We start from the raw sequence: 16240 nt of genomic DNA on the forward strand, positions 1-16240 counted from the left end.
TGTTCACATACACACACACACACACACACACACACACACACACACACACACACACACACACACACACACACACACACACATACTTTTTCCAAATTTGGTCTCATTCGATTCAGAATGGCTTGAAACGTCGAGAAAACATAAAATTAGCGAATCGGGTTTTTTGATGAAAACATAAACTTCTCCTTCGGGAAGTTAATAACTTCGATGATCTTACCCTTGCAATATGAGATTTTAAAACAACTTGCTATTTACGACTACATAAAAAAAAACTGAAACCTACTCAGAAAAACGATTTCCACGAAACAAAACTTAACATGTATCTGGCAATTATCATAGATTTTATAGAAAAACAAATTATTTTATGTATTGGTGTTTACGAAAATGATTATGAATAACTGAATACGTTAAATTGCATTTTGCTTTTAGGCAACTGCATGAATTTCCCGACATGTGTAATAATTAAATTAATCAACCAAAATTAAAATTTTGATATTTAGATAAAATTTTCAACTGTTTATTTTGAAAATAAAGTTTTTGCTTTCAATTAAAACTTTGACACAATTTTTTAATATTTTTTTCAAATTTTGATGATTATAGGTTTAATCAAATTAAACGACTTGTCGAAGGGTCCTAAAATTTTAATATATTTTTTAGAACCATTATATCTATCAACATAAAATATTTTATAGAAGGAATTTGATCTTCACCAAAAACTAACCAGTATCTAAAACAGTTTAAGAATATTTTTGCGAAATACATACTTCTTAACCCATACAGCACATGGTTGACATAGGGTCACAATGGGCTGTAGGGTTATAAGTATTGAATGAACTAAAACTGCAATTCCATTGTAACATATTTATTAAATGGTATTTTATTTACACTACTACTAAAAATAACTAAATTAAACTAACTTAACTAAATCATTGGTAATCATTATCCTAAAACTTATATCATTATCTTATTATCTAGTATTATTAAATTTAAACTAATTATTTAATTTTTTATTTTAATTATTTTCATTATCATTATCAGTATTGACATTGGGTTCATCACCACCTTCTAAAGCACTGGAAAGAACAAATTTTGAATTATTATAAACTGCAGTTTTACAGGTTTATTTTAAATAATAAAAAATATTAATTGACATTTTGGAAATATCTGGAATATATCTCAACTTACGGAGCACTCCGAACAAATCTGTCATGGGCATGACGCAGCCATCCTTTGACACACTGTTCCACTTGGCTCTGCGTCACACGCTGTTGTTCAGATACAATATCTGAAAACATTATTGGTTCAATTAATTATTTGTTTAAATAATAAATAGTTTGAAGTAAGTCATTTAATGTATTAATTAATACTTATAATTATTTTTACTATTAGGAGGGCCGAAAAATTGTTTTTGGCTTTGCTTCCAACCCAGCTGTACTCCTTCGCTACCACATTCTTAAATACCTTTTTTAAAAGGTATATGGTAGCGCTTTTACAGGCTACGCCACCAATTCGTCCTAGGCGTGCTTTCTATAAATGATACAGTATATGTAATTGATTTGTCCATTTTATCCATTGAGGAACATCATATTTACCAATTTTTCTGCTATTGACGCATCTGTCAATAGCTGTTCCACATCTTGCAGTTCTGCCTCCGTCGACACCGGAAATTTATTGTACACTGCCAGTGTATAATCAGGCGAATCATTCGCCTTTTTACACTGGCAGCACTGCTGATTAATGCCGTCTATTACAGCTTGGAACTTGCTGCCAATGGTGGCATTCAGCTGCTCAAATTTAAGATTGATTTTTATATCCAATCTCGAAATGAGTTTCTCCAAATCTGTTTTTTTTTTAAATTGTCTTAACTTCATAATGTACATTGCCATTGATGTAATTAATGTAATGAAATAACTCACTTTTGTACCCCTCCCTGGGCTCTGTGCTGCTCCCAGAACCATGGTCAAACATCCCTATTCCCATCATCACAATCTTAAATATAATATTAGGTGATATGATATGTAACATTAGTATACTTTTTAATAGATTACTTACAAGTGTTAATTAGACGCCGTGCATTTGGCGTTGGTCCCCTATTAACTACTGATGTGGAATCTAAAATTTTATATTAATAATATCAACATAATAACTCTTTATTTGATTTGCACTGGGTTTACTTACTGCTCTTCATGGTAGAAGCCTAAAAATAAAATGGTTTAAACTGAACTGAATTGAACATGAGATATATATTACATATATAGTACATTCCAGTGTATATATATATACTTAAATTATAATATTATAATAAATTATAATAAATAAATTATAATAAATTATATATATATATATATATATATATATATATATATATATATATATATATATATATATAATTTTTTCCATGCTCTTTCCATACAAAATTTGATTGGATTGCGCTCTATATAAACGTTAATATTAAGAGCTAAAACTTCCAGAGAATTGTTTTTTATCAAATTGGAACCATTTGAGCCCCTGGGAGCAAAGAAATTCGAAAATGACCATTTTAAGGCCCACCCTAATATATATATCTATATATACGTGGTCTGTTCAAAAAGTACCCGGAATTACTAATAATTAAATTTCGCGGGTCTGGAGTGTCTGATTGTCAAAATTTTTTTTTTATTGTGTTGGTATACATGCCCCTAAAGTATGATGAAATTTTCAGCTATATTCACTGTTTACTTTGTCTGTGGTAGTCGCTAAGGTTCGACGTGTTTTTCTGAGCTCGGCGATTTTTACAATGGAAGAATTGAAAAGTCAAAGAATTTGTATTAAATTTTGCGTAAAAAATGAAATAAAGTGTTGCAAAGTGCAAAAATTCACCAGATATGGCTCCGTGTGACTTTTTCCTATTCCCAAAGTTGAAGAGACCCATGAAAGGACGGCGGTTTTCCTCGATTGAAGAAAATCGCTGAGAGTGCTCAAGGACATATCAAAAAGTGAATATCAAGGGTGCTTCGAAAATTGGAAAAAACGCTGGCATAAGTGTATTATATCTGGGGGGGACTACTTTGAAGGGGATCACATTAATGTAGACGAATAAATAAATATTTTTTTGAAAAAAACGAAAATTCCGGGTACTTTTTGAACAGACCACGTATAAAAGAGGATCGCCTTATGTGCTACCACTTATAACTCACGAACGGTTGAACCGATTTAGATGAAAATTGGCAGGGTGGTAGTTTAGAGCCAGGAGAAGGACATAGGATACTTTTTATCCCTTTATTTCATTCTAATTTAAAATTAATTATTTATAAACTATCCATGTCGTTTATTCAATCTATGATACTATCAATGATTTCATCCATGACATTTACATTCGATTGTCAACTGTCATTCGGTGTTTCTGTTTTGATACAAATATATTAATATGCATTTTTTTAACACCACTTTTGAAAAATTATTACGTGAATAATATAATTTTTTTAATAACCACGGAAAATTATTACGACGTGGCAAATAAATTAATTCTTAATAATAGCAAACGAAGCCAGATGGACGATGGGGAAATTTATTTCTTGAAAATGGAAATGTAATCTTCTACATATATAAAAATAAGTCGGGTTTTCCTTCCTGACGAAATAACTCCAGAACGCACGAACCGATTTCGACAATTTTGTATTCGTTGCAAAGGTCTCGGGCTCCGCAATGTTTATAGCTAAGAAAATTAGTTGTGCATGGCATCGTGCCTTAATGCAAGCTGCTGGAACTCCCGCACCGTAATTAAAAATTCGAGTAATAAAAATAATCAATAACTGTTTTAAATAATTTCAAATAGATTATCTTCCATATATATATGAATAAGTCGGGTTTTCCTTCCTGACGATATAACTCCAGAACGCACAAAACGATTTCGTTTCGTTTATAGCTAAGAAAATTAGTTGAAAATTTGCGAATTAATTATGGTTTCACTTTCATTTACTTAGAGAAGTTCAACTAAAAAATACTTCATTTTTGTAATCGAAATAAATTCATTACTGTTGTGTAATAAAATTAAATTTTTCCTTTTCAAATTTAAAACAAACAAAAAATTTCTTCATCTTTCGAAACCATCGGGTGGCGAAACGGAGTTCGTCGGGTTTGCTAGTTATTTATATAATTAGGTATTTATGTATATTTGTTTATACGTATTTAAATAGAGTATTTGAGGTGTTTATATTATATATCAGCAATAAGTATAATCATCAACAAATTAATAACAAAAAATATTCTGAAATATAGTTTCTTGACATAACCTCAAAATTTGTAATAAAAATGTAAATAGTTATACATTAATTGTTGTTAATTTGTAATTTCTTTATACATATCTTATAAAATGTTTCAGGTGTTTACAACTAATTGGCATATATATATTATCAGCAAATGTGCTTTGATTCGACAATAAAAAGGTCTAATTGAAGTAATCGACTACCTTAAGTTAACTATAGTGATAGAATATTAGTTTTTGGTTCTCATATATTATAACCCAGCTATAAACCTCACGGAGCCCCAGACCTTTCCAGCGAATGCAAAATTGTCGAATTCGGTTTGTGCATTCTGGAGTTATATTGTCAGAACTTATAACTCAAGAAAGCTGAACCGATTTAACTGAAAATTGGCTTTGGTAAAGTTGGTAAAAGTTGGTGCTTTGATTCGACAATAAAAAGGTCTAATTGAAGTAATCGACTACCTTATGTTAACTATCGTGATAGAATATTAGTTTTTGGTTCTCATATATTATAACCCAGCTATAAACCTCACGGAGCCCCAGACCTTTTCAGCAAATGCAAAATTGTCGAATTCGGTTTGTGCATTCTGGAGATATATCGTCAGAACTTATAACTCAAGAAGGCTGAACCGATTTAACTGAAAATTGGCTTTGGTAAAGTTGATAAAAGTTGGTTCAGAGCCAGGAGAAGGACATAGGATACCTTTTATCCTGTTCGACTTGGAATAACAATAAGCAAATGACAGCTATGTAATCACGCATGGATGACAATTCAATATTTGTAAGGAATTAATAATAAAATTATTTATTTTAAATAAATAATTAACAATTATAATATAATGATAGTGTCATTGCTCATTCGTATAAACAGTGAAGCGAACTATGTATAACTCAGTATGGTTGACAAATCATATTTTTCTCAAACACAATGCTCTGAAAGAACTTATTTGTATAATTATGTACTCATTGGTATTTATAAAACCTTTTCTACATTATTCAGATTTAGAACCTAAATTTGGAATCGATCAAAGGAACATTTTGTCGAATAGCTTATTTCCAGTTATAATTTTCTGAATTTATTCAAGAATGGATAGTAATATATGAAGATCCACGACCGAAGTGTCAAAAACCAGTAAAGCTAAGCATTGTTTAACAGCAGTATTTGAATGTAAAGGGAAAAATATGTATAATCAGCTATAACCTTGATTCTTATGACTTTGGTATTGGGAGATAAATGGTAATCTTTGAAAATCCATAGTAAAAGTATTTTCTTCCATTGGTAGTTTTCTAGCAATTAGTTGAAAATGTAATTATTTTGTAAAATACCTTTGAAATTAAAATATGACATTAGACCTGCTTGCCATCTGGCCGTTCCAAGTTACCCCGTTATAGGGTAAAAAGGTCTAGATAATTTTTTTTTTAAAGACAGCACGTTTTTACAATGATGAAGTAGCTGGTAGTTTTACTGAACGTAGTCAGATAATTGTTCATTTGAAATGTGTCATTTGTTGTGATGTAATTGGTTTGATTTTCATAATAAAATTTATATTTGCTTAAAGTCAAATTGGACCTTTGTGCCTTGCCCTGTTCTACATATATATTTTTTATTAAATTTACTTTTATTAATCGAATATTACTAGAAACTTTTCAAAAAGCAGGTCAAAAAAGAGATACCTAAATCATTTTGTATTTCTCCTCGCAGAAATTTGAGAAATTTGTATAGGCTCAATAGTATTATTTACAATTATACACAAAATCCAGAATCCAAAAAAAATTTCAAAAAATTTGAAACGCATTCATTAATCGATTAAATGGAATTTGTAATGACTATATAAGTCGAAAGACCAACAAAGACTTGGATTGAATTATGCCATGTTTTTTATAGAAAGTGTATAAAACTTTCAGTTTGGTTGTATTAATAAAATATATACAAACTAATGGGGTTTATTGTTTCTATAATACCTCATTGTATATAGCAATTCAAACAACACATCCTTACACAAAAAGTATTAATTTTTTAGATACTCTAGAAATTGTTTATAAAATAACTTACTTAGCAAAACAACGTTTGCCGGGTCAGCTAGTATATATATATATATATATATATTTTTTTTTGAATAGTCTTGAATTTGATGTTGATATATATGTTTAATTTGAGTTTAATATTCGGGCGTAACATCAATAAAAATAGTATGAGTTTTTTTTTTAAATTTATTTATTTAAAATCCATACGTTTAAATCATAATATCGATATTTTTAACCCTAAAATTTTACATTTTGAAGAGAATACAATTAAAAGAAGATTCGCTGAGGGGTTGTTTTTACAATTACATAACGACAGAGTCATAAATAAACGCTTTGACAATACGGCCTTTAACGAAACGAACACGTGGTTTCTTAATAGCGTGTCAAAATTCCTTAAAAAATAACAAAATTCCATCGTCTTTTAAATTTTCCAAAAAATATCAACACATGCTAAAAACTGCTTTGAGAAAAATGTGACATTTCTATCCTAAACTCCGAAGAGTAAATACATAGTTTCGACAACTTGTTAAGTTATCATGATTATTAGTGTGTTTTACCATTTGTGATGTTTGTGTTAAAAAATATATATCTTATCAATGTGCACATACTCATACCATGGATTAATAATGGTTTCATATGCTATATTAGGATACAAAATTGTAAGTGTTTTATTACTATTATTATCATTATTGTTTTTCCTTGAAATTTCCTTTCATATAATTTATTTAGTTTCAATTTTTATAGTTAACTTGATTACCACTGAATGATGGCTAAGATGCTAGCCGAAACGTATGGATTTTAAATAAATAAATTTAAAAAAAAAACTCATACTATTTTTATTGATGTTACGCCCGAATATTAAACTCAAATTAAACATATATATATATATATATATATATATATATATATATATACAATATATATTAGTGTATATATATATATATATATACAATATAATGTAAATAATAAACAAAATATTAACAAAATGAAATTACAAAATATTGAAACAATAATCTTAACATTAACTATGGCAGAAACTAAGCATTAACTACTCTGTCGAGTGGTGAATGCTTCTATGATGATAGATGAGGAAAGTCATCGGGCCATTTCTTCTTCAGTCTTCTTGTTGGGTTGGGCAGAGATTTGATATGGGATTTGTGTGGAGTTCTAATTTCTTGATGTGGGATATGCTTCTTGATTTTATATGTGTTATAAACGTTACGCGTAAACGTAACGATTTTGTTTTTGTTACGTTTCCAAATTACACGAAAACGTAGCGGTTTTGTCATTGTCACGTTTCCAAATCACAAAATAAACGTGTAGGTGTCTTTAATGTTACTTAAAAATTTATTAAAATTCTGTAATATTAATAAAATTGGCAAATTTTATTAATATTACAGAATAAACTATGAAATTTTCTATTAACATGATAATAATAATTCATTATAAATCTAACTAATAAACCTAACAATGGTGTTAAATTTCCTATTGACATGATATATTTTTATAAATGCATATGTAAAATACTATAATACTGTTACTTAATAACTTATAACTACTGCTATTATTAACTTATTTATATATAATACATTTAGTAATTCTTCCTATTTAATTAATTCTATGAGAAATTATATTATGATTGTTTTTTATTTTGCTCCCTTATCAATCTCTGCTTCCCAAAACGGAACCATTCGACAGCAATTGCAATTAAATCTGATTCGGTCAGGTTTTTAACAGTATTTGTTAATGTTACTAAAATTGAACCAATCAGGTTAAAAACATTAAGAACAACTTGTGAATTTGAAACATTTGTATAATTTTGGGTAATCTCACCTTTAATTATAATCATCAATTTTAAGTTGTTAACAGCTATGTTTTCCTTTCTGCCATACCATGAGCATTCAGCAGCCAGTTCCTTTGTAAAGACTTTATTGAATGCGTTTCGGACATATTTCACTTTTTTTTGTCCTCCTACTTTTAAAATATAATTTTGCTAAAATAAAAATATTGTAAGTTAGTACTAAATCATCTTAGTTATATAATTATTGTGAATACAATGTAAGTATACCAATTCTATCACACAGACATCCTCTTTTAAAAGGTCCTCACAACAATCGATTTGTTCTTGTGTGTTTAAAGGAAACAATCCTTTGAACATGTTGTTACTGTTTAAAAATTTTGCTGAAGTCTTATCAGCGTTTTCAACTGTTCCAGCTTAACGTTCATCGAAGCAATTTCCTTCATTAAATAATCAAATTTGATATTTATATTATGGCCTCTACCACTATTCACTACAATTTTTTTAGTGAAACAACTTGCATCAGTTCGTGTGCTACGTTCACAAACTTGCTTAATTAAATTATGGAACTGATGTGACTGTGGAATCATGAGAAGAGGGCTCAAATTATCTCCCACATTCGAAGGCGTATCACATAAGGGTGCTACGCCGCTAGTGTAACACCTTGGAGAGTCGAATTCGATAAATGCTTCATGAGAAATATCTAAAATATTTTTGTTATTTGTCTATTAATATATTAGTATATCATCATGATATGTAGGTTATTTTACATACTATCTTCAACATTTAGGTCTAAAATTTTGGGTTTTTTTAAGCCGACATTCTTTCCCCAAAGCTTCTTCTTCTGACGAGGGCTATCTTTAGCGTAAGCCCTCGCTTTGAAATAAGAACCTAAGCAAATCAATTGACTTTAAACTGAAACTATATTGTTTTTTGGCTTTAACATGTACACTTACTGAAATATCGCACCAATGAAACATCTACCGCCTTCCAAGATTCTTCATCCGGCTTTGAACTTTTGACTATCAATGAAGAATTTAATATTGGCGGCCACCAGAATTTCGTTATTTTACCATTTTTGTCCTTGATCAACCAACTAACAGGTACTTCAGACCAGTTATTCTTCTTTGAAAAAATTATAACAGCGTGCGTATACATTCTGAAACACTATAAAGCATTCTCTATAAAGCCATTTATAAATAGGTTACATAAACATTCAAAAATCTTCTAAATCAGAATAATCACGTTTGATGAGATGTTACTAACTACTAATAAGACATGAAAAAATAACTGCATTTACCTATTAAGTAAGATGATGTTTAAGATCATTTATTTTACGATTGCACAAACGAGAAAACTAATTGAAACAAAACGAAGCCACGCCAACAAACGACGTAGATACAAAAGATTCTAGGCGAAGATGGAAGATGAATGCGGCCTTGTCAGGCTGACCAAAGCTGGATAAGAAATATAGAGAATGTATAGAGACTTATTCTGTGGAGTTTTATAGAGCTGTCAATAACCATTAATATGAAACAATTTTTTAAAGTATTTTTTAATAAAATAGTAGAAAATGGATCGTAGGAAATTGAATAATCGCAAACCATTAAGGGATTTATTCAAACGAAGGATTCGACAAATAATTTCGCAAAGAAATCAAGAATACAGAACATATTGCAATCAAGAAGTGAGCGAAGAAAATATTGCACATACTGCAGGTGTAAATAGCAAGGTTATTGTAGAAAATAGTATGGAGATTGCTGACATTGTCAACATGTCTTCAACGTCGTATAATAATGATTTAGCATCATCAAATATAAATGGCAATTTGCAACAATCGGTCAGCAAAAACATTGATGCCGCTAAGTCAACAACCCTTCAGGATGATTTGCGTAATTGGGTAAACGATCTAAACATTACCTTCCTCGTAAGCATCATGGACTTGATGCTTTCTTTCCATGCGATGTACGAGCATTAATGGGAACACCTAGATATGCTACTGGAAGCATTCAGGTAGTTAATGGGGTGTTCATATGTACATTTTAGCGTTGAAAGCTCTATTATTAGAGCAATGACAAAAATGTACCAAAATTAAATTACATTTAAATTGTGATGGTACGTCGATATCGCAAAGCTCTAGTAGTACGTTTTGGTCAACCCAGTTAATGATTGAGGAAAATGACAGCAAGACGTCTTCAGCCAGAACATCATTTAGCTATATTATGCTTCGTCCCCACTGCACGAATCTATGTGGCGAATCCTGTTCGCGACGCTCGCATGCGTTGGCTCTTGTGCGCGACGCACACTGCGAGCAATTTGACATTTGACGTTTAAGTAGATGTTTTTAAGTTGGTGATTGCGAGTACAGTTTGCTGTTGTTATTTTTTATATAAGTGTTAGTGAAAATTTGTTGAGCTATTAAAGCATAGTTAATGAAAGTAAAGGTGGATGTTATTAATAACGATAAATAATTTATTAACATGTATTCATATTGTATTTAAATTTCAGCTTAGAAGAAAACTGATCGGTTTATGTTCAAGCGTTTGATTTTGAGTCTCGAAATAAACACTTTATTTCCAGGCATTTATTTACAATGTGTGACCGCAGGCCAGACTCGAATATCATTTTGATGGCATATTGGCTCCTGAACGAAGATTCTACAAAGTCTTCTGCAACAAAACGCCGTTATTGGATGGCGCCTTTATTTAGAACCCCAAATTATGTACTTAGGCCACTAATTTTCAATGAAAACACTGGTCATTTCCGAAATTTTATGAGAATGCCAGTAGAAGATTTTCAAATACTTATTGATATGGTAGGACCCAAAATTGGAAAAAAGATACGTCATTTCGATACTGCATATCAGTCAAGGAGCAATTGGCTGTTACTTTAAGATTTTTGGCTACTGGGGATAGTTACGCAAGCTTACAGTGTTTGTTTCATATATCAAAACAATCGATTTCAAAAATTATTCCTCGCGTTTGTGATGCTTTGATATCATCGTTGAAACAATACATAAAAGTAAGAATGATTATATATGGGCATATAATCCTCACACACACACACACACACATATATATATATATATATGTATATATACATATATATATATATATATATATATATATACTAGCTGACCCGGCGAACTTTGTTCCGCCATAATGGCAATAAATAAGCTTTTTTTTTTAATGGAAAAAATAAAAATAGAAATAAAATAGCAACATTAATCATTCATAATGATTTATTCATTTTAGTGCCTCTTCATTGAAGTACCTTCTTATACACAACATTTTTTGTTTTGTTATCAGGCGCAAAAACAAACAACGCAGATGGTTTTCCGACCCGTGAACATGCCACATATAGTTGACCATGGGAAAAACATGAATGTTCCAAATTCAAACCACAAACTTTTAAGGATTGCCCTTGTGATTTGTTGATGGTCATGGCAAATGCGAGACGTATTGGAAATTGAATTCTTTTGAATTCAAACGGCAGATCGGTTGGGATCATCGGTATTCTCGGAATGAGAACTTCCTCACCTTTAAATTTTCCTATCATTATGGTAGCGTAAATTACATTGTTCATCAATTTTGTAACCACCAAACGCGTACCGTTGCACAGTTTTGGTTGGTTTATGTTCCTAAGCATTATTACTACGGAGCCAACCTTTAGGAGTAAATTGTGCGGTGGTAAGCCAGGCACGTCCAAAGAATTTAAAAATTCAATTGGATAGTTGGTGGCTTCATCTTCATTTGTGACGCAATCAATAGATTTGAATGAAAGCATTGTTCCAATTATTTTATTTTGAATTATGTGGTTTAGGTCATCTACATCTTTATTCTTTGCTGCTAAAATTGCCCGCTCACTCAACCATTCATTATTTTTGCTATTAGAAACAATTTCTGGAAATACATTGTTGATAAGTTCGTCTTTTGATGAGACAAAATTACAAAAATTGTTTGGAAATGATATTAATCCGCTCGATTCATCGACAGGTACTTGACCATTACCGATACTCAGCAATTGCTTCGAGAAAACTTCAGCAGATGTATCATTAAGCAATGTAACTCTCATGTTTGTTGTCAGTTGCAGTTTCTTCACATAGCGCCATAGATTTGACGATTTGAGGCAAGCGTTTATTTCGTCGGCAGCTGTAGATCTTGGAATTACTGGCAGTATTTGGCGGAAATCGCCAGACAGTAAAATCATTGCTCCTCCGAAACATCTTGAGTCATTGCGTAAATCTTTTAATGTTCGGTTAAGTGCTTCTAATGCACGTTTATGCGCCATTGTGCATTCGTCCCAGATGATGATTTTCGATACCGCTAAAACTTTGGCCATTGCTGAGTGTTTTGCAATATTACACGTTGGTTCTTCAATAGTTTGAAGATTTAACGGTAATTTGAATGCAGAATGAGCCGTACGGCATCCTTCTAACAATGTGGCTGCTATTCCAGAAGAAGCAACTGCAACCGCTATGTTTGATCTCGCCCGAACACTTGCTAAAACTAATGACATGAGGAATGTCTTGCCAGTTCCACCAGGAGCATCTAGAAAATATAAACCACCATTTTCATCATCGATTGCCTTCATTAAAGTATCATAAACTTCCTTTTGTTGGCAATTCAACAGGGGAACATTTGTTTGAACTACTAAATCTAATTCCTGGTGGTCATATTCACGTTCCCGTTCCAATTCTCGATTAAATGTGTCATTCATTTCACGACATGGTGCTGGCATGCCTAACCTGATTAATAAATTACCGCACATGAGGTAACAGATATCTTCGATCAAGAGTAAAGCACGATTGTGTACTTCCTCATTCATCTCAATATCGAAATTTCTAGAACTAACACGAATTTGATGTAAAATATCTTCTGACATATTTCCTTGTATTTGTGCCACAGGTTACATGGATTTGATGGAAAACATGTCGAAATAATTATAGCGAATAATGTGCGTATCTGGCTTGGAGATGCAGAGATAATGGTTTCAGCGATTGTCGTATCCCAATGACTATCGTTTTCTAATAATTTCAATTCCTCACATGCAGCACGATATGTTGGAAATATTACATGATTAACAGTTCGTAGTGACTCAAATGATGTTGGCCCACGCACATTTACCAGCAACAGCCGCAAATAAAAACATTCAATATTCTTTGGATGAACTGTATACATTCGACCAAGAGCTTCAGTAGAACGCACATCTGGATACCCAGGAACCGCATTGCCTTTCTTCCGTCTTTGAAAATTCTTCGATAAAGCATTCCAAGTATAATAACGTGGCATCTCCGAGTAAAGCAAAGTTTGTGCAAACTGATCTCTTTGACAAATTGCAAAAAAACTGGTTAATGTAGTTGCTGGAGGTGTTTCAGCACGTTGCATAGCATTTGAAGCCGTAAAATATACTCGTTGACCATTCTCCAGATGCACCGCCAAATGCATAACAGTAGGATGACGTTCGTGAATGGGAAATGCGAATATACGCCAAATCGCTTCATTACAGTTCACATAACGACCAACTTGATAGCGTGAAATTTCATCGTTGTCATTCGAGGATTGCAATCCAAAAACAGCCATATCACTGCCTTTCGTGACATATTTGCAAATATATTTGATGGACTTAACTGAATTACAGTATTCAATGTTGCAATGCGTCTTGAACGTTTTAGAAATTAGCGGCGAATATGGAACAATCCAACTGTTGTCAACAACGAAATCCATTCTTTTCACTTTTGTTGTGACAGCTTGACCATTGTCATCTGGTGATCGACGACGATAAAGCGGATAACCATCATTGCCAGTGACAGTCTCCGCTGTTAATTGCCGTGGATATCGTTTAGAGCACTTTCCATCGACCATGCAAGGTGATTGGGGATTGACGGCACCACACGGTCCATGAATCATATTAGAAGTAACAACATCATGTAGGTCTGGATCGACTTCATAATCAGGAATCTCGGCACATATGATGTCATCTATTTGGTCAGGCTGAATTCTTTCCACTAACCAAATAAGAATGTGTGCGTGTGGCAAGCCTCGCTTTTGCCATTCGATTGAATACAAATATTAGCTGCATTTCCTTCAGTACTAACTGCATCACGTAAATGGATGTCCTCAGAACGCAGTTTGGCTTGGTTGAACCTAATGAATGTTAAACGTTCCGTTTCTATTTTTACATACATGTCAACGCAATATTGCTGAAACAATCGACGAAACCGCAGCAAATAGTTGTCAGCATTTTGACGAATCATCAAACGATATGCATAATAATTCATCGAGCTAACATTCTTTATAGTTTCTTCGCCTGAAATTTAAAAATTGAAAATTATTTATTTTACAGGCAAATTTTAAAGGCAAACAATACAGACATTAATCATTTTTTCAAAAAACTTTTTTTTAAATCAGTGTCTTTTACAAATAAATGAAATAAATTATGATACTCATTCTCACCATTCAATGGATTTTTCATTTTAATATTGAAATAATATCCATCTTCTCCTTGCCAAAACATCAGCGGGTATTGCAATGAGTCATATGATCGATGTGTTTCAGATATTTGTTGCAGTTGCCCAGTATCGCGACGTGAAAGCACAATATCGCGTTTTTCCAATTGTTCACCAACAATCAGGATGGCAACTTCGTCTACTATTGGAGCATTAAATGTCCTTTCGTGTGTTCCAGATGATCGTTTATCTGCTCTGATGACAACTTTATAGTCATCACTTGGCATGAGCTCTAAAGCACTCTTAAACAACCTGACCAACGTATGATGTTCATGAAGCAGACACTGTAAGTCGTGAAGAATTGCTCGCTTCATTCTGCATTGATCTCTAGTCGTCGATCAAGTTGTTCTTCCATGTTGCCCATGAAATATATTTGTAAAAATTTATTCTGTGTATCTTCAAAAGGTAGTAATGATCCAATTCGATGATGAATTTGTCCTTGTATCTACAAAATAAAAACCCGACAGTATTAACTGTGTTATAAAATCTTTATTCGGTGGGAGAAAAAGTTAAGAATTTGCTAATAGATGAAGTAAGTTATTCTTTAACTACATTCTATATAGGTACAAAAATAAGTACCTTAAATGTCGGATTAAATCCTCGTTCTTCGATAATATCTGCTCCAAATGACGTCATTTGAAAACAACCATTGTATTTTTGAGTATTAGCAAGAAAGTGGCGTGATTCTTGTGTTTCGCCACAAAGCAATGAATACAATGGTTCAGGTGGCGGAGTCAACGATGGCAATTTGACTTTACCATTAAGGCAGCATAATCCAGGCGTTTCTTGGGAAAACTTCAATGCACCACAATACTTGCAAACTACGTCCATTTTGCCAATGCAGACGCTAGGATGCAAGCTATAATCATAGCTGCAATTCTTCAAATTTCGATTCTCGATTCAAATTTCTTCTTCTGCATCGCAAGTTAACTATTTGTTGATCTATGTTGTTACCTCGAGCACGAAGTCGAGCCATTCTTTCGCGTTGCTGTTCACGTGCAATTCTTTCTTGTTCTTCAGTTCTTGCATTTACAGTATTTTGCAGTCTTCTTGCATTACTGCTTTGTCGGGAAAGATTCGATCGTCTTGGTCGCGGCATTATTAATGAAACTTCACTTCACCTTATTTATATATATATATATATATATATATATATATATATATATATATATAAAACCAAGAACTAATATTCATTCACTAACTAATATTCAACATGAGGTAATAGAGGTTAGAAACACCGAATGACATTTGACAATCGAATGCAAATGTCATGGATGAAATCATTGATAGTATCATAGATTGAATAAACTACATGGATAGTTTATAAATAATTAATTTTAAATTAGAATGAAATAAAGGGATAAAAAGTATCCTATGTCCTTCTCCTGACTCTAAGCTACCTCCATGCCAATTTTCATCTAAATCGGTTCAGCCGTTCGTGAGTTATAAGTGGTAGCACATAAGGCGATCCTCTTTTATATATATAGATATATATATATTAATTGTTTAATATGAACAAAACAGCACTCAGATTTGTTTAACACAACTTTATTTTATGATTACAGACGTTTCGAGACCATGGTGTGTCTCATCTTCAGTGTAATTTCAAAAACAGTTACTTATATACTACACATTCTTTAATAATTTATTTAAATTTCATTTAATTTTT

At 32.0% G+C, this 16240-nt stretch overlaps 3 protein-coding genes across 3 annotated transcripts; all 3 read right to left on the reverse strand.

The window, feature by feature from the left end:
• Positions 1-11324: 11324 nt before the first annotated feature.
• On the reverse strand, positions 11325-12890 carry LOC113380822 (ATP-dependent DNA helicase pif1-like). Its single transcript, XM_026619898.1, has one exon. It carries the CDS (start codon positions 12888-12890, stop codon positions 11325-11327), a length of 1566 nt encoding a protein of 521 aa, XP_026475683.1.
• On the reverse strand, positions 12887-14885 carry LOC113380823. Its single transcript, XM_026619899.1, has 3 exons — positions 14519-14885; positions 14130-14372; positions 12887-14070 (listed from the first exon to the last, which is right to left on the reverse strand). The coding sequence occupies exons 1-3, from the start codon at positions 14883-14885 to the stop codon at positions 12887-12889; spliced, it is 1794 nt and encodes a 597-aa protein (XP_026475684.1).
• Positions 14882-15670, reverse strand: LOC113380824. The gene is made up of 3 exons (XM_026619900.1): positions 15503-15670; positions 15151-15450; positions 14882-15016 (listed from the first exon to the last, which is right to left on the reverse strand). Exons 1-3 carry the CDS (start codon positions 15668-15670, stop codon positions 14882-14884), a joined length of 603 nt encoding a protein of 200 aa, XP_026475685.1.
• Between the last annotated feature and the right edge of the window lie 570 nt (positions 15671-16240).

This window comes from Ctenocephalides felis, unplaced genomic scaffold (genome assembly GCF_003426905.1).
Source record: "Ctenocephalides felis isolate EL2017-DRISC unplaced genomic scaffold, ASM342690v1 CF-g0.4_SCAFFOLD_02393, whole genome shotgun sequence".
Lineage (NCBI taxonomy): Eukaryota > Metazoa > Arthropoda > Insecta > Siphonaptera > Pulicidae > Ctenocephalides > Ctenocephalides felis.